Raw genomic sequence first — 25,068 nt, 5'->3', positions numbered from 1 at the left:
CTGCATTTGGTTACGTATCATAATGTTTTGGTTTCCTGTGAAGTACTTTTTAAATAATAGTTATATTTAGTTTGTAATAAACAAAGTAATTTTAATATACAGTTATTAAAACTAAATAATAATGTTAATTAAAAAGTAGTTCACAAGAAACCAAACCAACATGATACGCAATCAAATGCAGTTGAGATCATTCCTCTATTCGCTGTCTTAACTTAGATTTTAGGGAAATTGTTTTTCTGGCAACACTGTAATTTCTATGGATTGCAGCACTGAACATTATTCAGGTTCATATTTTCTGTTGTAGAATAGTATTATCTATGATTGTGGTAACTTGCATTTCATTATCTCCTTTCACTGATAAACAATCAAGCAAAAGAAAATGGTAAATTTCGTATTATTTTTAGTAAGGCAGGCTCTTAAATATTAATTCATCTTAAAGTGGACTGCATGCAATTTGAGGCGAAATTATATATTTTAGCCTTGACTTTGTAAAATATATTGTTGAGGAGTTTGCTGTGCCACAAATTAAACCAAACTCCTTCACGGGGTGTACATTTTGACACTCCTACTTGTTGAAAGCTATCACTCACAATTAAAATCAATTAATGTGAAATTTAACCAGGTAAGAAGGATTATACCCATAAAGACCTTTTTCCATTACTTAAGTTCATTAAGGTAGAATCATGAATATTCTTTTAAAAATTGTGTCCTTTGATTAAAAATAAGGTGTCATTATTTCAGATATATTCAAGAAACAAAAACCCGTATTAATAACCTGCGTTCAACAAGAATAGATAATTGGCTAAATTAAATATCTCTATCAGGGCTATCATTTATCTTTTTTTTTTTTCATTTTTCGATGTTACATTAATTTATAGCACTAATATTTCCTTACCTCTCTCGTAATAATGAATTTTGTATATGCCTATGCTTCCAAATACCTGATAATGAAGTGTTACTGACAAATTATTTTTCTCTATTTTACAGGAAATATAGCTGAAATTAAATCTATTCAGTTTTCTGTGCCTAACCTACAACATATGAAGCATCAGAGCAGCACGATGTGCAACAGGAATCTTATGGCGACCGAAGAGATGAAACACTGTACCCGAAAAAGAATAAATGCTTTTTGCCTATTATTATTATTTTTTTTAAATATTTGTGTTATTACTCATTGTTCTATATAGGTTATATTGCTTACAGAAAACTTTAGTCAAAGTTCAAGTTTGATGAATCTATAAGAAGTTATAGTGTCTTATTTTTACAAGTCTGTTCCATTAATTTGTAAATCAAATTAATATATGTGAAGATGAGGTAATAGTTCTTCAGTTGTTGTATCAGCTACGTACTATCTATAATCCTTACTTTTTTTTAGTCTATCTCTTCTCTCCAACTAAATAAGTTCATTTTTTTTACACATCCATCTTTTGGAACCCAAGGAAGGGAAAGAGTGCACTTTCCCGATTCTACAGATACTTAATGGACACGCTCACTTACATTAGGTAAACAGATTTATACTCTGTAAAACTTCTTTATGACTATAGGATTGGATAGCATGTGCAGTTTTTTGCGTTCGGGACTGATTCGATTCCCTACGGGAGTTATGTACTTCCGATTATCCCATCTTACCCTGTAGATCTGTGTCTCATACTGCCTCGGTGCTGAAATGGGACATAACACTCCAAAGCAATCAGTTAACCAACGTAAATATCATTAGAAAAAATGAAAACTTTGAGTTTTACGTCCCTCGGTTATGCCGGTTAGGCTAAAGGAGACGGTGATGATGAGTAATGAATGAAATGGTGGAATGAAGAAAGTGGGAGGAAACGGGAGAACCCCGAGGAAACCCACGCACATGGTGTTTGTCCACCACAAAGTTCACTTGACAGGGGCTGGGATCGAACCCGGGACCCCAAGCACCAGAGGTGAACGCTCTACCACTGAGCCACCGCGGCCCTAAATATCATTAGAATATACCTTACACAATGAACATATATTTCTCTCGTAAAGGTAAGTTTCAGCCTGTAAAAATAACATTTATCAATACCGTTGTGTATATAATGTCTAATGCCCGACTATAGTGGACATACAGCTTAGTGATTTATTATTATTATTATTATTATTATTATTATTATTATTATTATTATTATTATTATTATTATTATTATTATTATTATTATTATTATTATTATTATTATGAACGTGTACAATTTAGAAAATTATAGGTTGAATCTTCGTAATAGTGTAGCTACTAACATTTTCTTGTTGCTAAGAAGCAGTCCAGTAACTTCGTATGAACATCCAATACCTTCATTCTATTATGATATATTCTGCAATAAGTTTACTATAACAGCCATACAAAAACTAAGACACCAAACTTAGTACAAAGAACAAGATAGAAATTTTCTAAGAATAGAATCAAATACGCTCAATGAAATTGTCCGCACTAACCCATTAATCAAACAAGAAGTTAATGAAATAATACAAATAAAATGTCTAAATATGTTGCATGATAACCTTCCCTGTATCGCCAGTTCAACTGTGTAAATGTGTTTTCTGTTCTTAAGTTTGGAAAACAGCTGACACCTTCAAAAATGAAGATCTTTATTGTCTTCATAAAGATCTTTGTTAAATGTATTGATCGCTATCTATTAATCATTGATTGCTCAGGAAATTATAAGAAAGAAGGGAACAGTCTTGTTTTACAAAGTAAATACTATGTTCTGCTTTAAAGTATTCTACAAGTATCACACCTCAAAAGAACGTATTCAATCCCCCTCCGTCTGTAACATGCGAATGAAGCATCACTAACCATGCCAATCGTACTTTTAAGTAGCGCATGAGTAAAATAAATTTTGATTATTATTCCTGTTTAGAAGTAAAAATGGAATAAAGAACATACAAAATACGATCATTGGTTATCTTTACGTTACACGTAGAAATATAAGTAAAACACTATTGTGTTGACGAAAGAAAGTACGTATAGGTAACAAACTTACGCGTAGTTGTAAAAATCGTCCTTTTTGTATTTTATTTTAGATATAGCGTAGGAACCAATGCACACCGTAATAATTCAGAAGTTTGTACAGCATGTTAAGACCTATCACCATGTGAAGTTTGATTCAGAGCGAATGAATTAGGTTGAAATTATACAGTGCCTATAATCCCTTTGTTATCGATCTTCCAGGGAAAACTCAAGAGAAAGACAAAATTACTATTCTAAAACTCAACCTGAGAATTCAAACGTAAATATCACTCCTGCATCTTACTCTCCAAAGCAAACAGTAATTAAAATATAGTAAAGAAATGAATTTTATATATATTACTAGTAGTAGTGATAGGTTACTAGTAGTCGCTCGAAAGAAATTCATTTTAATGTTCTGTGTCTTTGACTATTTCTATTACAACAGCTTTTAATGAAATTTGTATTATTGAATGACAGAAAAATGTATATTTGAATCAACTGAAGATATACGTAAACCCAAGAAAGCTAACCAAATAATTTAAAATACATTTTATTAAGTTTAAACAAACAGTTCTTTTCAAGTATTAAAAGCATCTTTATATGTGGTGCTCAGAAAATACATTAAAATAAAAGACACTCAGGTTTAACAAGAAGCAGTGCCACGTATATACCACGTCAAAGAGTTTGTCTTGTATATCAAAATATTTTGTCAATACTAAAACCAAAACTGTTAGTAGATTTCTATTATTTTCGGTTTTACTATATTTGAGTGGAGATGAAATATGTTGCTGGGACACTTGACTGATGACTCAAGACCCCTTCTCGCTATCTATTTCAATTTTAAGTCTATAGTGATCAATGTTAAAACCTCAAGTGGTTGATTTCTGCTAGGGATGCGCACGAGACGAGTAGAGACACGATTTTCCTGACAAAATTCGAGTCGAGACACGGCTCTTTCAATAGAAAAATATACATTTTTCGAGTAGAGACGTCAATTTTACAGCACATTTTCGAGACGAGACAGCCACAAATCTTGTCTCGTGCGCATCTCTAATTTCTGCCACTTACGGTTTGAATGGATGGTTAAGAGATAATATGATACATATTCTTATAAAGTTAAATCGTTTCCCAAAATTCATTTCATCTCTTATCGGTTTTGCTCTATGTAGATCAATATTCAAACCGAAAGTTGTAATTGGTTTCTATTATTTCCGATTTTACTGGAATTAGGAATTGATACGAAATGCATCCTTGAGACGCTCAATCGATAGCAGGAAACCAACTCTCGCTATCTATTACCGTGTTTGCTCTATAGTGATCAACGTAAAAACCGGAAGTGGTTACTTCTACCAATGCCGGTTTGGATAGCACTTCCGTTAACGAACTCGATTCCCAACTTTTGAACCTCTACATCCTGGACAAGATTGACGGTGTTTCATTAACTAGTTCTAAAGGATTTTGTCTCCCTGACAGACAGACACACGGACAGAGTAAATATATAAACCAAACTCCTTAAAAATTGATACCTTTGCTTACTATGATATACCACATAATATTTACAGACCTAATTAAGAATTGTTTTTCATATTTTTATAATGCAATATGAAGAATGTAAGTTTAATAAACTTTGAACTGATTGCAAGATTTTACAAACCAGTTTCTGAATGTGAGGTGTGTCTCCGAAAGTAATCCCTGATAAGTGCAGTATCTTATCAGCAAGCTAATATTACCGAGATACGTGGCCTAGCATTACAAACGATGACAACGCCCTCTGTGTTTTCAAAGAAGGAAGCTTAGCAGTAGGATTATTTGCTTCTACTACCGTATAATATAAGGTACGTATCATAGCTAGTGCTAAATAAGTAAAAGAATTGCTTAGTTACTCCAATATAAAGCATTGTGACAGCCATAGTGTCATCCTAATAGAATCTAGGATAACACTATGGCTAGCGTAGAATCTTCAACGATTAGATCACGCATGTAATTTCATGAAGCGAAAGCAATTGGAGGAATTACATATCTTTAAACTTTACGTTTATCCTCTATCGTTGTTTAACATTGTATTCAGAGATCATGGCACTACTATACTTTGCTGGTTGGTTGTTTAGGAGTTGCAAGTCTCTTTTTAGTTCCAATACTATATCAAACGGCGACCTACAGCTCAACTTGATCTTCAAACTACATACTAATGTCAGATCCTAACAGAAATTCGAACCAAGTTTCTTACTCCAAATGAGCGTACACTAACCAAATAGCCACCCGTGAGCTTTACTATATTTTGTAGAATCATGAACATAAAAGAAGTTATCATTTAAAATGTAAAGAATGATTTCACAATTTTAAAATGTAGGTTTACAGCGGTATAGCTATACGAAGCATTTACTGTCATTGCCTTCCACACACGTTCCCAAACTTGATCTACTGACCACGGGTAAAGCCATGGTAAGAGGGATGCAAATAAGATCTTCAAACATTGTACTGGGCTTCCAGATGAGATTCGTCTATGATATGTTTATTAAGCTTATTTACTACTTTCAGAGTTACCTCGTCAAGATATGCTTAGCGTACGTATCTTTAGCACTGAGACTTGGATACGATTTCCGGTGGGAGTCCATGTTTTTTGCGTTTCACGTTAAGCTGTAGGTCCATGTCTCATATAGCTTCGCTGTTAAACAGGATGGTAAACTCACAACTCAATACTTACAGCTAATGACGAATGTTTATAGTAGAAAATGACATATTTCTTTTTAATTAAGCCACGTCAGTACGTTAAAATAATTACAATTACTGGAATCAATCATTTACTTTGCTATTCTCTTTTGCCTGACAGGATGCATACAGCTGCAAATTTATTATTCTATTGCATAACAGTGATTTTGATCTTATTTTGTCTTCATGTTTTTAACGTTTTATACCCATATAAATGTAAAGTCAAACAAGCGAACTTTGCCAAACATTTTTTGTCTCCTTATGAATAGTATGGTGAAGTACGAGCTATACAAATCCGCAAATGGGGCTAAATACGTTTTTCTGTAAACAAGATAACTTTTTACCTATAATAGCTAGAGGGCTCACATTTGGTATATAGGTACCTTAGGTCAATACTGAGATCCAGTAACCGAACCAACCATCTAGGGTCACTCTTAAGGTTAAAAGGTCCAACTGAAAATTTTTGGGCAAAAACCCGTCAAAACCAGACAGTGAAAGTATAAAGGAGATAGCTTCACAAGGGTTTCTCATCATCCAATTTTCTTCAAACTTGGCACATATATACTAGACCGAAAATAAATCGACACATTTTTTGGTTTCTTTCGGAAAATAGGTTAAGGGGGCAAAGAGTCCTTTTCGACAAAAGGGTCCTCGTGATTAAAAGGCCACTTTAAAGAAACGAAACTCTGCCGATGCAAAGATGACTTCAAAATAGGAAATACGTGTTTTGTCGCTTTTGCGAGAAAAGGGTTGCAAGGAGCAATGACAAATTACTCCGCACAATCCTTACGGAAATTGGATTTCAATGGAATTGCTTCAAACCGTGATATGTTGTAGATATGATGTTTCTAAGAAAAAGTCTCAACGGGCACAATCACAAATCACTGACGTTTGGCCACTACGAGGCCAGTTTTTTGAAGGCAACCGAAGATAGTATTTCGGTTAAAATGACTGAAACTGTAATATGTTGTAAATGTGATCCTGGAAAAAACTGTTAATGGGCATAACCACCAATTGCTGATCGTTTGGCCACTACGAGACCACTTTTCTGAAATCAACCGAAGATAGTGATATTCTGGATTTCGATTAAAATGGCTAAAACTATGATATGTTGTAGATGTTGTAATGCTGAGAAAAAGTCTCAATAGGCGCAACCACCAATCACTGATCGTTTGGCCACTACAGTTTCGCTTTTTTGGAAACAGTAGCTAACGGTATTCTGGATTTCGGTGGAATTGCTTGAAACCGTGATATGTTGTAAATATTGTGATCTTAAGGAAAAGTCTTAATGGGCACAACTACCACTCACTGACCGTTTGGTCACTACGAGGCCACTTTTTAGAAGCAACCTAAGATAGTGATGCTTTGTATTTCGGTGAAAATGACTGAAACTGTGATATTGTAGATATTGTTATCCTAAGAAAAAGCCTCCATGGACACAACCACAAATCACTAATCCTTTGGTCACTACAGGGCTACTTTCTTGCAAACAGCCGAATATAACAATGTTCTGGATTTCGGTAAGATTGAGTAAAACTGGGATATGTTGAAGATCTTATCATGAGAAAAAGTCTTAATGGACACAACCATCGAATTATGATCGTTTTGCCATAGGACTGCTAACTCTGGAAAATAATAATAATAATAATAATAATAATAATAATAATAATAATAATAATAATAATAATAATAATAATAATAATAATAATAATAATAATAATAATAATAATAACAGCTCCTGATCAAAATTCCCTATGGTATAGGTCTGAGTGTGAAGTATCTCTGTTCGGACCCATTCATGGGAAGGAAATGTACTATCGTGAACAAAAGTGCACAAACACCTGTATTCTGCATATCCTTTGTACAATCACTAATAAGCTTAATAGATATATTATGCTATAAATGAGAAACTGAAATCGGCATTGATCATTTTATTGTATTTAATAGTAACTACCACTTCTTTAAAGTCATTGAAACAGATGAACAAAATTATATTAATTTTACATGAAAATTTTGCATTTGAAAAATGAAATTCATTCTTTAAACTTATACTTCAACTACAGGAAATTACTTTTTTACTCTCAATAAATATATAAAATTCAAATTCAAGCAAATTTCAAAATTTCCCTGATACAGTCCCTGTCTTCTTTAAAATTATTTAAACACATGAACAAAATATATTAATCATTTATAGATGAGGAAAGGTGACAGTTTTGAACTTACAGAATGAAAGTTACTTTTTAAATCTATACTTCGAACTAGATACAAATTTGAGAAAAAAACATGTCACAAAGGGGTTGGTAAGAAGTTTGTAACAATCACCCGCTTTAATCAAAATAACAGCAACATTTCCGGCCAGGCTGGTCAAAAACCGGCCAGTTGGCAACTCTATTAGGCCATTACAGGTCCTTTAATAAAAACAGCCGGGTATAACGATTTTTTTATCTCGGTGTAAATGAATGAAAGTGTGATATAGTTGTAGATGTCGTGATCCTGAGAAAAATTGTCTAGGGCTTTCCAGGGCTTTGCTTTATCCCGTGAGATGAGCATGTGAATATGGGCTATGTTTAAATGATGTTTGCCGTTTCTCTTCCCATCCCTTTCCGGGTTGTGGGATATGAATTTTTAGAGTTTCATACAATTCTACCAAAATTCCAGAGTATCCTTACCTTCTGTTGTTTAAAAAACTTTGACCCCATAGTTGCCAAATGGTCACTGATTGCTGGTTGTGAGCATGGATATTTTTTCTCAGGATCGCAATATCTACAACATATCACGGTTTCAAGCAATTCCACCATGATAAAGAATACCGTTACCTTCTGTTCCTTTTTTAAAGTGTCCCTGTAGTGGCCAAACGGTCGTTGATTGGTGGCTGTGCCTGATGAGATTTTTATTTTTCAGGATTGCAATATCTACAACATATCACGGTTTCAAGCAATTACACCGAAATCCAGAATAACGTTACCTTCTGCTGTTTTAAAAAATGTGATCCTGTAACGCCCAAACGGTCAATGATTGGTGGTTGTGCTTATAGTGACTTTTTCTCAGGATCACAACATTTACAACATATCACAGTTTCAGTCATTTTAATCGAAATCCAGAATATCACTATCTTCGGCTGCTTTCAGAAAAGTGGTCTCGTAGTGGCCAAACGATCAGCAATTGGTGGTTATGCCCATTAACACTTTTTCTCAGGATCATATTTACAACATATCACAGTTTCAGTCATTTTAACCGAAATACAGAACATCGCTATCTTCGGTTGCCTTCAAAAACTGGCCTCGTAGTGGCCAAACGTCAGTGATTTGTGATTGTGCCCGTTGAGACTTTTTCTTAGGAACATCATATCTACAACATATCACGGTTTGAAGCAATTCCATTGAAATCCAATTTCCGTAAGGATTGTGCGGAGTAATTTGTCATTGCCCATGCAACCCTTTTTTCGCAAAAGCAACAAAACCCGTATTTCCTATTTTGAAGTCATCTTTGCATCGGCAGAGTTTCGTTTCTTTAAAGTGGCCCTTTTAATCACGAGGACCCTTTCTTGAAAAGGGACTCTTTGCCCCCTTAACCTATTTTCCGAAAGAAACCAAACAATACGTGTCGATTTATTTTCGGTCTAGTATATATGTGCCAAGTTTGAAGAAAATCGGATGACGAGAAACATTGTGAAGCTATCTCCTTTACACTTTCACTTTTTGGACTTGACGGGATTTTGCCCCAAAGCCTTCAATTACTGAAAAATTTTCTAAAATCTAAAGAAAGAGACCTATACGTTACAGTGACCTTAAAAAGGATATGTGTAAGCAGATAACGCACACTTACCTGTACAAAATACAAACACTCATGAATCACATTGAAGACTAGGAAAATTATTTCTTCTAGACCACTATTTGTGCTTGAAAAGTTTTTTTTTCTTTTTTTTACTTAGTGCCAAATATTAATAATGGTTTACAATAATATAAAGGCAACGGATGATTTTCAAGTTAACAAATATTCTCTATAGTCTCTACCACAGGCAGGGCAACAATGAGGCACACTTGTAGTAATAAATGTAGAGCTATTTCTATCCGGAAACATTCATGAGAAACAGGAAGTACACAAGAGAAATTGTCTACTGCAATTAAATGAAAGGAAGAATATGACCAATCTATAATCTTGCTATGACATCAACTTTTCATCTAGGGGACATGGCAAATCTTATTTTAAATATTACATTCCTCCAAAAATGGTCAAACACCAAATTCAAAATAGTTGTTGTTAAGGAAGCTTGTCCTCCTCCCTCGCGTGTCCTCGTTCTCGCGAAGGAAATTGTTCCTCGCCCTCGCGCACCCTCACCATCGCAGTGGAAGTTGATCCTCGCCTTCGTACACTATCGCCCTCGCGCACCCTCGCCATCGCGAGGAAGTTGTCCATCGCCCTCGTTTGCCCTCGCCCTCGTGTTGAAGACTTGTCCTCGCCCTCGCAAAGGGAGTTGTACATCGCCTTCGCGCAAAATCGCCCTCGTGTTGGGAATTTCTTCTCGCCCTCGCGTCATTGTGGGCGAGGGAATTTGAGGGTGAGGGTGCCCTCGGAAGGGCCAGCCTCGCGAGGGTGAACATCTCTGATTGGAGCTGGACTTGAGCTTGAACGGCGTCAGCAGTCTCACCATTAATCTCAGCGACTCCGAAACCTTTGCATTATATACTATTTGGTGATTTTTTCTAATTTCTTCTATAGAATCAGAGTTCATTTGTGTGTGTTAGAACCACTTCGTCCTGGTCCCTCCACAACTCTTAAATTAGTAATAAATGTACGAAAATAGCTCAAATCGCTTGTGCTGAACTTATTCTGGCAAATCAGAGTTTTTTTTCTTTAATCGTTTCAGAAAACAACCAAATAATTAATTGAGGGAGGTTAGAACGACGTCGTCCTAGCTCTCCCACAAACTTTGAATTTTATATAAATGTACATCATTTGTTCTGAACTTGTTTCAATTTGTTCTAGACTTTTGGAGTGTCTTCTTTAACTAATAAAAAATAATTTTGGAGGTAGAACGTTGTCGTATTGCGCTCTATAACCTTTGAATCGGAGATAAAATTACGAAACGAACTTAAATCACTAGTCCTGAGTTTGTTCTAATTTGTTCTACAGTATCAGAGTTTATCTTTAACCATTTTATGAAAGAAAAAACAGACAGTTAAATGTGGAGAGGAAACACGATGTTATCGTGACTCCCTCACAACTTTTAAATTAGTGACATGATCAAAATACCTCAAATCGTTTGCGCTGAATTTGTTCTAATTCGTTCTAGAGTATCAGGGTTCTTCCTTCAACCATTTCACAAACCAAGCATACAACTAATATGAAGGACTAAAATGAAGTCGTCCTGCCCCCTCTTCAACTTCTAAATTACTGATAAATATACAAAAGTAGCACAAACTGTTTATGCTCAATTTGTTCCAATTCGTTGAAAAGTATCAGAGTTCCTCCTTTATCATTTTTAGAAAAAAAAAACATACAATTAATTGTGGAGGCCTAAAACAACATTGTCCTCCTCCTTCTCCCTCCCGTACAGACAAATTTATAAATTAGTTATATGAAAATACATCGATTTACTTCTGCTGCTTTATTCTAACTTGTTCTAAAGTATCAGTTTTGTTTGTTTGTTTGTTTGTTTGTTTAACTCTTTTGGAAAAAAGACACAATTAATTGTGAATATGATAAAGTTCTTCTCGGGCAATCAGCCAGGTGAAAACTGGTGGATAGGCCAACGTTTCGAGAGCTGTCATCGTTCTCGTCATCAGGGCAATTATGTAGAGATCAGCGGATATAAGTAATATATACTCTGGGCTGGAGAAAATGCTGGTTCCTGATTGGCTGGTTCAATCTGGAAAAACTGGAGCTGTGATTGGCTGGCTATGTTCCGTAGTCCGTGCTATTGATTGGCTGAGGGTTATCTGGATGTTTGTGTGTCGTTTTCTTTGCTGTGGTACTGATGGCCGGGTTCCACAGGGGGCTGAGTTGAAATCCAGTGTCTCTATTAACGTTGTTCGGTTCATGAACTACGGCGAGAGATTCGGCTACTATCCTGGTCCAGTAACTGGTGCTCTTGGTAATGATGGATGTGTCCTTAAATAAAACTTTATGGCCTTCTGATAAACTGTGTTCAGCTAAACCTGATTTTTCTGGATGGAATAATCTAATGTAATTTTCATGTTCTCTGCAACGTTGTTCAATGGTGCGTCCTGTTTGTCCTATATAAGCCTTTCCGCATTCACAGGGTATACGATACACGCCTGGTGTCTTTAAGCCCAAGTCAACTTTGATCGGGCGAAGTAAGTTCCTGATTTTTGGTGGCGGCTTGTGTATGGTCTTAATGTTGTGTTTTTTTCAGAATCCGGGAGATCTTTCCAGAAAGTTGTCCAGTGTATGGTAAAACTGCTATACTCAATGGTTCTTCAGTTTCTTCTTTACATTTCCTCTGTTCAGAAAAGGTCCTTTTCAGGGCCAAACTGATATCATGCTTCTTGTAATTATTCTGGAGTAGCGTCTTCTTGAGATGATCCAGTTCCCGAGGGAGGGATTCTTCGTCTGAGATGTCTTTCGCTCTATGTGCTAGTGTGCTGATGACGGTGTTTCGCTGTGACTTATGATGAAAACTGTTGCCATTGAGATAGAGGTCAGTGTGAGTAGGTTTCCTGTAGACGCTATGGCCGAGACTACCATCGGGCTTCCGGCGGATGAGAATGTCCAGGAATGGCAAGCATCCGTCCTTTTCAATCTCCATTGTGAACTTGATATTACTATGTTGTTTATTAAGAAATTCGAGGAACAAATGCAGTGTCTTCTCCCCGTGGGGCCAGATGACAAACGTAACATCTACGAATCTATAAAAACATGACGGCTTGAAAGGTGTCAGTTCTAATGCTTTTTGCTCAAAATCTTCCATAAAGAAATTCGCAACTGCTGGTGAAAGTGGTGATCCCATGGCGACTCCATCCGTTTGTTCATAGTACTGTCCATCATATAGAAAGTATGTTGAAGTTAAGGTGATTCTGAATAATTCCACAATTTCCGGTGTGAAGTGTTCACTAAGTAGAAGTAACGTATCTTGAACTGGAACCTTGGTGAACGATGAAACCACATCGAAGCTGACTAGAAGGTCTCCTGGAGCTGTGCGTATTGTTTTTAGTGTATTCACGAAGTCGGATGAATTTTTCACATGATGCTCACACTGTCCTACTAATGGCTGAAGCAGAGAGGTGAGATACCTGGCTAGGCGATAAGTTGGACCCCCTATGGCACTGACGATGGGTCTCATCGGGATGTCAGGCTTATGTATTTTTGGCAGGCCATAAAGTCGTGGTGGCTGACTACCGTGTGGCGTGATTTCCTTGCGGGTTTCATCTGGTAATCTGGCTTTTCTCAAAAGAGCTGCTACTTTCCGTTCGACTGCAGGTGTAGGGTCCCTCTTAAGGCGTCTGTAGGCCGTGTCATTGAGTAGCTCCAACATCTTCTTCTTGTAGACTTCTGTAGGCATAAGTACAGTTGCATTGCCTTTGTCTGCTGGTAATATGGTGGTGGTGGTGTCTTGGCGAAGATTTTTGAGAGCTGTTCTTTCTTCTTTGGAAATATTAGGTTTTGGTATTCTGGCCCTTTTTAGAGCCAAACTTACTTCATGGCGAATTTCGTCTGCTTCTGCTGTTGGAAGAGAGTGTATAGCTTCTTCAGTGCTGGAAATTATTTCTGTAGACAGAATGAACTTAGGCGCTGGAGCGAAGTTCAGACCTTTTTGTAGCAGTGAAGAAGTGGCTTCATCTAGTTGATTGTCTGTAAGATTGATGATGACTCTGTCTGGATTTCGCTCTGATGTATGCTGTATCGGTCTCTGTAGTCGTGAAAATTTCTTACTTTGTTTCCTTGTAGTTATGAGGAGAAGTGATTCTGCCTGTGCCGTGGAACTGGTGTCAACCCAATCCCAGTCTGCCGTAGTCAAGTGTCCAGTGAGGAAGAGTTGAGTTGATAGAAGTTTGCGATCTAATCTGTCGAGTTTCCAGCGGGTGAAACTAATGCGTTCCTTCACAAGAGCTAAATTGGTACGATGTATAATCTTGCTAATTCGAAGCGAGTGAAGTGGGTAACGTATTTGTGCGAAGACAGTAATGACGTGCTGATCTCTGCATCTCAAAAGGAAGGCAAGATTACAAAGCGTTCGAGCCTTCTTCTTACGCAGGTCTTGAAGTTGTAATATGCTGCGTAGGATTTCCTCCCCGTAGAGGTGTCTGAACTAAGATTTGAAGCTTTCCTGGCGGCGTATATGATAAAGTTCTTCTCGGGCAATCAGCCAGGTGAAAACTGGTGGATAGGCCAACGTTTCGAAAGCTGTCATCGTTCTCGTCATCAGGGCAATTATGTAGAGATCAGCGGATATAAGTAATATATACTCTGGGCTGGAGAAAATGCTGGTTCCTGATTGGCTGAAAATGCTGGTTCCTGATTGGCTGGTTCAATCTGGAAAAACTGGAGCTGTGATTGGCTGGCTATGTTCCGTAGTCCGTGCTATTGATTGGCTGAGGGTTATCTGGATGTTTGTGTGTCGTTTTCTTTGCTGTGGTACTGATGACTTGGGCTTAAAGACACCAGGTGTGTATCGTATACCCTGTGAATGCGGAAAGGCTTATATAGGACAAACAGGACGCACCATTGAACAACGTTGCAGAGAACATGAAAATTACATTAGATTATTCCATCCAGAAAAATCAGGTTTAGCTGAACACAGTTTATCAGAAGGCCATAAAGTTTTATTTAGGGACACATCCATCATTACCAAGAGCACCAGTTACTGGACCAGGATAGTAGCCGAATCTCTCGCCATAGTTCATGAACCGAACAACGTTAATAGAGACACTGGATTTCAACTCAGCCCCCTGTGGAACCCGGTCATCAGTACCACAGCAAAGAAAACGACACACAAACATCCAGCCAATCAGGAACCAGCATTTTCAGCCAATCAGGAACCAGCATTTTCTCCAGCCCAGAGTATATATTACTTATATCCGCTGATCTCTACATAATTGCCCTGATGACGAGAACGATGACAGCTCTCGAAACGTTGGCCTATCCACCAGTTTTCACCTGGCTGATTGCCCGAGAAGAACTTTATCATATACGCCGCCAGGAAAGCTTCAAATCTTACCTAATTGTGAATAGTTAGAAGGATGTCGTCCTGGTCTCCCTCGCAACTTTTAAATTACTGATAAATATACGAAAATAGTTCAAGTCGCTTGAACTGAATTTGTTCTGATTTGTTCTAAAATATTAGATTGTTTCTTTAACCGTCCCAGAGAAAACCTGACAATTAATTGTGGGCGGCTAGGAGGATGTTGTTCTGGCCTCCCTCACAACACAAGGAGACTTACGGAAGTGTCACTGGCCGATTAGAATGAAACTGCATACTTATAGAACATCGAAAAATAATCGACAAGTTTTTTTTTTCGGCAATGGTGAAGATTTAAGGGTGGAAACCACTCTTTAAACGTTAGAGGTGGTCTCCAAGCATAGACAGAAAACAATAATTTAATATAGAAGAAAACATACTGCCAGAAGGGTTTTAGGACAGCTGATTCAGAATTTGACGTCAAAATTACAAAATTCAAAATGGTGGATCCAATATAGTGATTACAATTACAAAATGTCTTCCTGGTTTAAAATTCTCTGCACCTAGCCAAGAACAATTATAGTTGGCAGAGGTTACTACGATAAGGTTGCAGACCGATTTGAAATCCCTTTCTATTGATTTGAAACCCCTTTATTTTAACGGAATGCTTGATTAAAGTAAGTCTCTACACCTCTCCCTATTCAGAGTGCTTATGTATAGTGAGTCGCCTTGCCTCTCACTGTGTCAGATCTTTACATATTCTCAAGTGTTATAATTAGGAATTTATTGAGAAAACGTTTCACAGTAAAGATATTTCGTAAAAAAAAAAAAAAAAAAAAAAAAAAAAAGTGATACATAAACATTGTTTACACCAAGCTCACCTTATTACAGCAATAACTATGACAAATCGCAAAATGCAGCACAATCTTCTTCCAAATAACTGTTTTTGTATCACGCATATCTAATAAGATTTGCAAATCTAAGAGAATAAAATTGATTATGAATTAGCGATTTGGATCTAAATTATATTATTACGGAGACGTAAATTTATGTTATAGTTGTAGAGAGCAATATCAGTAGAATGTCTCAAGAAGTTTTTCCACGGCCTAAAGACGAACACATCAAGAGGCTGAATCCTACCAGTTGTTAGTGCTGAATGGTTTATATTTTGAGATACACTTTTATTCATAAAATAGGTTGAAAAGTTGATTAACTGTGACAACTCTAAGAATGCAATAACAAAATTAGACTTTGCATTAGACGCTGGGAGGAAAACTTCTTGAAACCACGATCTCACAAGATCTGATGTTAAATTACCCGAATTTGGTGCTTTCAGAAGGATATTTTCAGATTAAAAGACGTTGTTTTGGACTATAGGGCCAAATATTCAATTCTTCTCCTGCAAAATAATTAACAACCGTGATAACAGAACACCATTTTCAGAAATTAAAGGCTGTATGATGTAGCTGTGAGTCTCAGATTTATTGACTGTGCCACACCTTGACTGCGAGTTTCTGTAAACGTTATAGTGAAAGGTACAGAGACTCACTTTAATCAAGCATCTCATTAAAATGAGTACAGAAAGGGGTTTTAAATTGGTTTGCAACCACCTCGCAGTAATCTCTGACAACTATAATTGTTCCTAGCTAACTGCAGATTATTTCAAACCAGAAGACATTTTGTAATTGTAATTACTATATTAGATCCGCCATTTTGAATTTTGTAATTTTGACGTCAGATTCTGAATCAGTTGTCCTACTCCCCTCTCCCCAGGCAGTATGTTTTCTTTTAAATTAATGGTTGTTTTTGGTCTATGCTTAGAGACCACCCCTAACGTTCAAAGGATGGTTTCCACCTGTAAATCTTTACCATTGCCGAAACAAAAGAATACGTGTCGATTATTTCTCGATGTTCTACAGGTGTGCAGAGTTACATTCAAATCGGTGAGTGACACTTCCGTAAGTCTCCTTGATACTGATAAATGAACGAAAGTACCTTAAACCGTTTGTGCTGAATTTTAATCGTGCATATCAGAGATTCTTCTTTAATAGTTCCCAAACACAGACAATTAATTGTGGAAGCCATGATAACATCAATATAGCCTTCACAATTAATTGTATTTTTTCTTAAACAAATTAAAGAATAAACTCTCACACGCTAAAATCAATTTCAAACAATTCCAGCATAGACGAGTTAAGTTATTTTCGTTCGTTTATCTTCAATTTAAATGTTGTGGAGTTGCCAGGACGACAATTAGTTATATGTTTGTCTGAAACTGTAAAAGAAGCTCTGATACGCTAGAAAGAATTAGGTGTATTTTATACTACTTTAGTACATTTATCTCTGAATTTAAGAGAGGGACCAGGAGAACGTCACACTACCCCTTCCACGATTAGTTGTCTATTTTGCCTGAAAAAATTAAAGAAAAAATGTGATAATCTAGAGCAAATTCAGCAGAAGCGATTAATGCCACTCTAGCACACTTATCTCCGATTTGAAGATTATGGGGGCAGGATGGTGTCGTTCCAACCCCCAACAATTAATTGTCTGTACTTTTGAAACTGTTAAATAATAAAAATAACAAATTCTCATAAACGATTTGAGCTATTTTCGTACGTACCTTTATCCTGAATTTAAAATTTGTGGTGGACGGGCAGAATAAGTAGTTCTAGCCCCAAACAATAACTCTTTTCTGAAACAATCAAAGATAAATACTCTGATATACTGAAAAAAAACAATAGAATAAATTCAACACAAGTTATTTAAGTTTTCTTTCGTACATTTTCTCCATTTTTTAAAGTTTGTGAAAGAGCCAGGACCAACCAAGAGCCGTTCTAACTCTTTACAATTAATTGTAAGTTTTGTTCTCAAATGATAAAAAAAGAAACTCTCATACATTAGAGTAAATAAGAATAAATAAAGAAGAAACTATTTAAGCTATTAATGGCATTTATAATTAATTTTAAAATCGTGGGGGCAGGACGATGTCGTTTTGCCTCCTACAATAAATTGTCAGTATTTTTCTGAAATAATTAAAGGGGAAGCTCTGAAACTTTTGAACAAATTAGGACAAATTCAACACAAATGATTTGAGATATTTATGAACATTAATCTCTAATTTAAAGGTTGTGGGACCTTGTTCTAGCGCTCCTACAACTATTGTTTTTCTGAAACGGTTAAAGAAAAACTATGAAAGTCTAGAGCATATTAGAAAAGAATTTAGTGTAAACGATTTGAGCCATTTTCGTACATTTATCACCAATTTGAAAGTTGCTACAGAGAGCAACATGATGACCTTTTAGCCCTCCACAAGTACTTTTCTATTTTTTTTCAATGACTACAGGAAAAACCCTGACACTCTAGAACAAATTAGAACAAATTCAGCACAAGTGGTTTGAGCTATTTTCTACACTTATTCCTAATTTAAAAGTTATAGATGTCATTTTAACGCTCCCACTTTTTTCTAACGGTTAAAGACAAATTTCTAAAAGTGCAGAATAAATTACAACAAATTTAATACAGATGATTTGAGCTATTTTCATACCTTTATCTCTAGCAAAGTTTACAGGAACACTCCCGCAATTAATTACCCTTTAGCTCTGGTACTGTTAAATGGAAATCTCTGAAAGTCTAAAACAAATTAAAACCTCACCACAATCGATTTGAGTTATTTTCGTACATTTAAAACTAATATAAAAGTTGTATGGGAATGCCAGAACTACGTAGTTTTAGTACTTCAGAATTATAAAGTAACACAGAAAGTTCTGTCGCTTTTTCACCCATCACCTTCGAACATCGATATTTCACCTAAGACGTACCTGGACGATCAAAAATAGTTCTCATCAGCATCGACGACCTTCTTCCAACGTTCTGGAAGGTCATGGATTCCATCGCAGTAGAACTTTGTGGGCTATGAAGCGAAGAAGGTATCAAGTGCATGTTGCACATCTACTAGGGGTTTGAACTGGCGTCCTCTAAGGTGATTGTCCAAGGAATTGAGCAGGTGATAATTGAACGGTGCAATATCCGAGGAGTATGGCGGATGCACTACTTGCATATACATTCAAAAATAGTGATAAAAAGTGGATGTCGTGCTGAAAAATCGGTGGGAAAATTTAACTTTCTACTGTATTTTTCGGTTACGGATATGCATACAAGGACTAGAGGTGTTCGTATAAGCGCATGAATATATTGAAAATGAAAAACAGTATATGAAGATTGTAACAAATAATAAAATTATCGTATTCTAATTTTAGGGTTCACTACTTGAAATGCCGGTTTATCGCACTGTAAGACTAATGTTTTAGGAAAAATATTCAAGATACAAATTTTTGAACTCCTTTCAACTCTGGGTTATTTCAACCAAATGAAAATTATAGAAAACCGTCTCGACCCCAACTTCATTCAAAAATTTATTCCAAGCTGTTCAACCATATGTTCGCATAGTACATTCTATGAATACAAAATCTGAAATTAAAATATTATAAAAATGTACTCCCTTTCCTTTCTTAAGAAGCGGAAATTCCCAAAACTCTATGGGCACGTCTCCACTAATTTTAAATGACGAGGATGTATATCTTGTTTCACTTACCTAACCAGAGGGGCTCTTACGAAACTCTTCTGGCATACAATTTGTATTCCCTTACGTTGGGCATTTTAGTGAAAACGACATGATAAAAACCTGGATTGAACCTAGTGCTAGCTATGTTCGAAAACTCATCTGAAACGGTTTAGCTTTTTTTTTTTTTTTTTTTTTTAATAATTCAACAGACAAGGTCGATTTCATTTTTATTTATCTACATTTACGGAAGTGAAGTGTCGGGGTTTAGTGTATAAAATTATACCGAACTTTCGCATCAATACAGAATAAGAAATATTATGTCTTACTTAAGCCTTTTTTCACTTATATATGTTTCGATTAGTAACGTTCATGAAGGACATGAGGAAGTAGTACCAACTTTATTTCGCCGCTTATAAATGTCTTTTCATTTTCCATCAATTTTCAACACTTCTATATACTTACAGGTAATCATCTAATTTGGTATTAACTTACTTATATTGCATATTTTACTACTATAGTATTTATTTAGAAAATAAATTACCCAAGCAAAATATGGAACCTCGATCACATAGATCTCTATTGATAGGCTTTGCTACGCATATTGTCTTACCTGAATTTATATCCATACTTGCTTCAAATAGCCGCTTCGCTGGGTGAAATTAAGAAAAAATAACAATATGTTCTGTTAGTCAGACACGTTTTACTATTACTAAAGCGCTGTCTGATATAGATAATTTTTAATCATTTTTATATTTCTCTACCGTCCTCCTCCCCATGTTGCGTGACTGAATTTGGACTTAAACGGCATCGGAAGTGTCACTGTTCATCTCACCCACTCAAAAAACTATGGATTCGACACTGATATTGGTAATTTTCGATCATTTTTATATAGTCTCCCTCCCCCTCCTTCAAGATGCTTGGTCGAATTTGGATTTAAACGGGATCGGAAGTGTCACTGTTCAACCCAGTGAACTCGAAAACTATGGATTCGACACTAATATCGGTCATTTTCGATCATTTTTAAATATCTCCAACTCCCTTCCCTAAGTTACACATCCATGGCCCGAATCTTATCTATGTTGAAAATTTGATTGACATCTGTCGAGTTGTTCAAGAGATTAGGAGTCACAAACATAGTCACTTTCAATATTATAATATAGATTAGAAGATAATAAACGAAGATGTATGCAATTCAGTTTTCAGTAATTTGAAGTATTAATGTTTTAATATTTTGGTATGTTAGATTTCCGTAATGAAAAAGAAAATAAGCAATCAGAAAGCTCAATGTTTACAAATCACTATTCTTGAAACAAACTACTGTTGTTCAGTATTCTAATGTTCTGTTGTTCAAAAACTTGTTGGTCAGAATTTATATTCTGTCTCCAATCATTAGTGTTACACTATACACTTGCAGGCCCGTATCCAGGTGGGGTCTAGGCCCCCCCTAAATTTTTGCTGGCCCCCTCTAAAATTTTCACGGTAGGCTTGTAAATGAAATATAGGCCTAATATGGTGATGAACTATAATATTGTTGGATCGGGCCCCCCTTAACTTCAGCTGGGCCCCCACTAAATTTTTGGGCTGGCTACCGGCCTGTACACTTGAAACAATAATAATATCAGTACAGTAATCATTACAAGATCAATAATAAAAATTATTATTAGTAGTAGTAATAGTAGTAGAGTTGTTGTTGTAGTAGTATTAGTAGTAGGAATGGTAGTGAGGTGGTGATATCCATTAAAATTAATTCCATTGAACGAACTGCAATATGTGTTGCCGCCAATTATGGTAATCTGTAATCATTATTAAAATAATGTTCGGATAGAAATATAAATATGTCTCAGATGGCAGTTAGTTTGAACTTAACATATCTCTTTCGGCATGGTTATTTATAATAGGCTAATTCAAAATTATTTCATGCTGCACTACCTATAATTCAATTTCTGAAATGATACGTCTAATATTGTCACATTACTCGTATGGAAAGGATAAGTGGGATTTTAATTGAGAAATATTTGAGGAAAAGACCTTTGATTTACCACGAAATTGGCATAGAATAAGGTATTGATATATATCACGGTAATGTAGATTCTAATCATTCTAAAATAGGTTGCCTTTATGTAAAATAAAATTTACTCAGGAGCTTTTGTTTCTATGGTAATGATTCTTTGAGATTCTATAGATATCAACATTACAGAAGCATTATTTATTAGTTTGAAATTGTGTTGAATTAAGGAACACTTCCAACCGTAGGTTCTTTATGCAATGACTACAAAAGCACACCAGTGAAATTCTATGCTGCCTGTTTTTTTTTTTTTTTTTTTTTTTTTCAGACGTGGGTCATGGATTCATATTTTCATGTTGAAGGTTGACCCTTGCCATCACACTTTGAAAATCTAATTATCTATTTTCTAAAAGTATAACAAATTCATCTACTTTAATAAACACTAACCAGTTAACTAAAAATAAGTTTCTGAACATATTACTACTTTAAGGTCCATGACTCATCTCTCATAGAGTCCTACTCACTAGCGCTTGTATCTTTGATGTACAAGGTTCTGAGTTTGATCCCCGGTGGAAGAGGATCGAACGTACTACAATGGTTTTAGATACCATTTTCAAGTATAGATCTCATCTTATATACTCTCACTGTTAGCAAAAGTCACAAAAGAAATCAAAATGGTATCATCGCTCACGGAAATATTGTTCATCCGTAATTGTCTGTCAAACAATTAATCACCTCAGATAAATCAATCTTCTGTTGTAAGTCTTGAAAAATTACTACGTATAGTTTTAAGTTTTATAGGTCAGTAACTTATTAATTATACTTAAAATCTCATTTTCTTTCTCAACAGGGAACAGGATTTCTACATGAAAAGATATGGCTCGAGTTGAATACTTCCTGTATCTTCAGAATATGAAGCCGCCCTATGTATTTTCAACGTAAATTAGAAAATAAATGTATGTAGTGAAAATTCGCTCTCACCACAAGTTTAGTAATATCAGAGGATCATTTAAATCCTACATATTCTTTGCTGTAAGAAGCCTTTATCAGTGTAGTTGTACTTTTTTTTCCAATTCCGTTAATCTGTTTAGTTCCTCAGTGCAATATTGATAAAATATGTTGTGAATAAGTACATTTTTTTTTTTTTTTTTTTTTTTTTTTTACAAAATAAACTATGAAACTGTAGTTTTTGAACAATGGGATGCAAAATTTCAAGTGGTTTCTTCACAAATGAAGATGCCACGTGCAAAGCTGATGAAAGTATCCACGCTGCAGCTAAACTTGGTGATTTGGAGGCTCTAAAGATTCATATTAATAGTGGCGCTGATGTTAATAGTTTAGACAAAGAAAACGGACTTGCACCCCTCCATTATGCGGTTGCTAAAGGTAAAAAAGAGTGCGTTGATTTCTTATTAGAGAGTGGTGCTTTTATAGATTGTAAATCCAGAAATGGTGCTACAGTTCTACATTTCGCTGTCCTAGAAGGCCAAACTGACATTGCAGAAATTCTAATCAATAAGGGTGTTAATGTGAATTCAAGAGATAAAGACTCGGATACTCCTCTGCATTGGGTATCTCAAACGGGACACGAATCTTGTATAGCTCTGTTAACAAAGAATGGAGCTAATGTTGGAGTGGAAGGGAAGAAAGGATACACACCACTTCATGTAGCAGCGTTTCATGGACATGTGAATTGTATCCAAAGACTGATAACTGAGGGAGCAAATGTGAATTCATTAGACGGCAATGGATGGTCAGCACTTCACTATGCTGCACAGAAAGGTAACTTGGATTGTGTTTCCCGGTTGATCATTAAAGGAGCTTCTGTCAACACACAGACTCCAGGTGGAGTCACTCCACTACACTGTGCAATTTCAAACGGCTCTGTTGCTTGCGTGGCAGCTTTACTAACAGCACGTGCTGATACTCAATTATGTGGTGATGACGACTTTACTCCTCTTCATACTGCAGCTAGCAAAGGACAGAAAGAGTGTATTCGATTGTTGATAACGAGCGGTGCAACTGTAAACGCTACTTGTGATACAGGGGCAACTCCACTCCACGTTGCAGTTGCTGCTGGACATAAAGATTGTGCTTACGAGTTGATAGAAGCTGGTGCTCAAGTGAACGCTGTTAGTGAAGATGATATTACACCTCTGCACTGGGCAGCCCTCAGAGGTCATCCCGAGTGTGTTTCTCTTCTTATTCAGAAAGGTGCAGCTCTAGAAAGCCAAACAACCCAAATGTTTACTCCACTTCTTTGCGCTGCAACGTACGGCCAAAAGGAATGTGTTCAAGTTCTTCTCAAAGCAGGAGCAAATGTGAATGCTAAAGATAGAGAAATGTACACGCCTTTACATCGAGCATCTCAAGAGGGCCATTCACATTGTCTTCATCTATTACTCAAGAATGGTTCGGAGGTTAATTCAAGAACTTCCAGCGGTGATACTCCACTTCATTTAGCAGCAACCCAGCAAGATTCTCAGTGCGCTTATGTTCTTCTACAATATGGCGCTGATGTAAATGCAGTTTCATCCGATAAAGATACACCATTGCACCGTGCGGCATCCATGGGAAATTGTCAAACCGTTACACTTCTTTTGCAAAAAGGTGCTAACATCAATGCTAGAACAGAAAAGGGGCACACCCCATTATATCTTGCAGCGGTCTTTGATCAAAAACGGTGTTATCAATTACTGTTTGAACAAGGGGCTGTTCAATGAGAAAACAGCAGAAGTGTGTAGAGCAAAAAATTCTTCTATGGTAACGTTTTCAACCACAAAACTCTGTTGTAAGAAACTTTATATATATATTTAAGTGTAAATTATAAGTTGTAAAGAATGTTGTCTCGATTCACAATCTTATTTTGAGTAAGTTATATTACAATTTTAAAAGTATCGATTTTCCAATAAGTAAGTTCATGTGAAAATTGCATCTCCTTACAACTTTGCAATTTGCCATACATAATAATATTTGTTAACACTTTCAATCCTAAGCCGAACAGGACTTGGGGCAACTTAGTACAAACCGATTCATTCGGTAATATTGCAACAATTCTCCCCAACGAAACCAATAAATATTGTTTGTCTTAAAATGATTTACTTGTCATGTATTTCACATGCCTACCATTTATCTATTGCCTGATACGCATGAACTAAACTAACAGGGAGCTAGAATTTGCTAGATAAGCTCAGAAGCGAGAGTGTTAATGTCACTACAATTTATTTGTACAACTTCTCTTGCAGCATATATGATACGAAATTGAACACACATACAAAATCTTGTTATTTTATTATAAATAAAACGTTTCAATCAATAAAGACAATTACTTGTTCTTGTCCATTTAATACTATAATTTATATCGCTGAATTTTATTTTTACGTGTAAATGGAGACTGCCTCCATTCGAAGGATTGATCCGGAACTACTGTATGGTGAACATCAGTGAGCGTAAAGACAATACTGATAGACTGAGGTGATTATACATTAATATATATTTTAAAGTGCATTTTACACGTGATTTGAAATAAGCAAAACTTGGTATCATAGATATACAATTACATTCAAAACTGATAGTAATCATTTCTTCTATTTTATCCTTTCTTAAGTAAAAATTGCTTTTTCTAGACTTTGAATCGGATTTGTACAGTAGTTTGGTTTGTGAGGAATATATGCTGGAAGTGTTATTTA

General features: G+C 35.9%; 3 protein-coding genes across 3 annotated transcripts in view; 2 read left to right on the top strand and 1 right to left on the bottom strand.

Moving 5' to 3' along the window:
- LOC145691831 (uncharacterized) overlaps positions 1-1,113 on the top strand; it is a 44,190-nt gene extending 43,077 nt beyond the window's left edge. Inside the window, exon 6 of the mRNA XM_081767148.1 lies at positions 988-1,113. The gene's annotated coding sequence lies outside the window, so the exon portion shown is untranslated. The remainder of the gene's footprint in view (positions 1-987) is intronic.
- Positions 1,114-4,691: 3,578 nt separating this feature from the next.
- On the bottom strand, positions 4,692-20,000 carry LOC145692282 (uncharacterized). The gene is made up of 3 exons (XM_081767579.1): positions 19,985-20,000; positions 12,131-13,744; positions 4,692-4,819 (listed from the first exon to the last, which is right to left on the bottom strand). Exons 1-3 carry the CDS (start codon positions 19,998-20,000, stop codon positions 4,692-4,694), a joined length of 1,758 nt encoding a protein of 585 aa, XP_081623705.1.
- LOC145691830 (uncharacterized) lies at positions 4,719-24,678 on the top strand. Its single transcript, XM_081767147.1, has 2 exons — positions 4,719-4,800; positions 22,230-24,678. Exon 2 carries the CDS (start codon positions 22,576-22,578, stop codon positions 24,100-24,102), a length of 1,527 nt encoding a protein of 508 aa, XP_081623273.1. The 5' UTR covers positions 4,719-4,800; positions 22,230-22,575; the 3' UTR covers positions 24,103-24,678.
- The last annotated feature ends 390 nt before the right edge of the window (positions 24,679-25,068 follow it).

The sequence above is a fragment of the Thermobia domestica genome, chromosome 8, assembly GCF_964235325.1.
Source record: "Thermobia domestica chromosome 8, izTheDome1.hap1.1, whole genome shotgun sequence".
NCBI lineage: Eukaryota > Metazoa > Arthropoda > Insecta > Zygentoma > Lepismatidae > Thermobia > Thermobia domestica.
This window is presented reverse-complemented; position numbering and strand designations above follow the sequence as displayed.

Coding starts and splice junctions, on each gene's coding strand:
- LOC145692282 (XM_081767579.1), bottom strand. Junction 4,820..12,130: donor CTTTTCTGAACAGAGGAAAT/GTAAAGAAGAAA, acceptor TTACTTATTTAG/CACTAGCTATGATACGTACC.
- LOC145691830 (XM_081767147.1), top strand. CDS start 22,576: ATGGGATGCAAAATTTCAAGTGGTTTCTTCACAAATGAAGATGCCACG.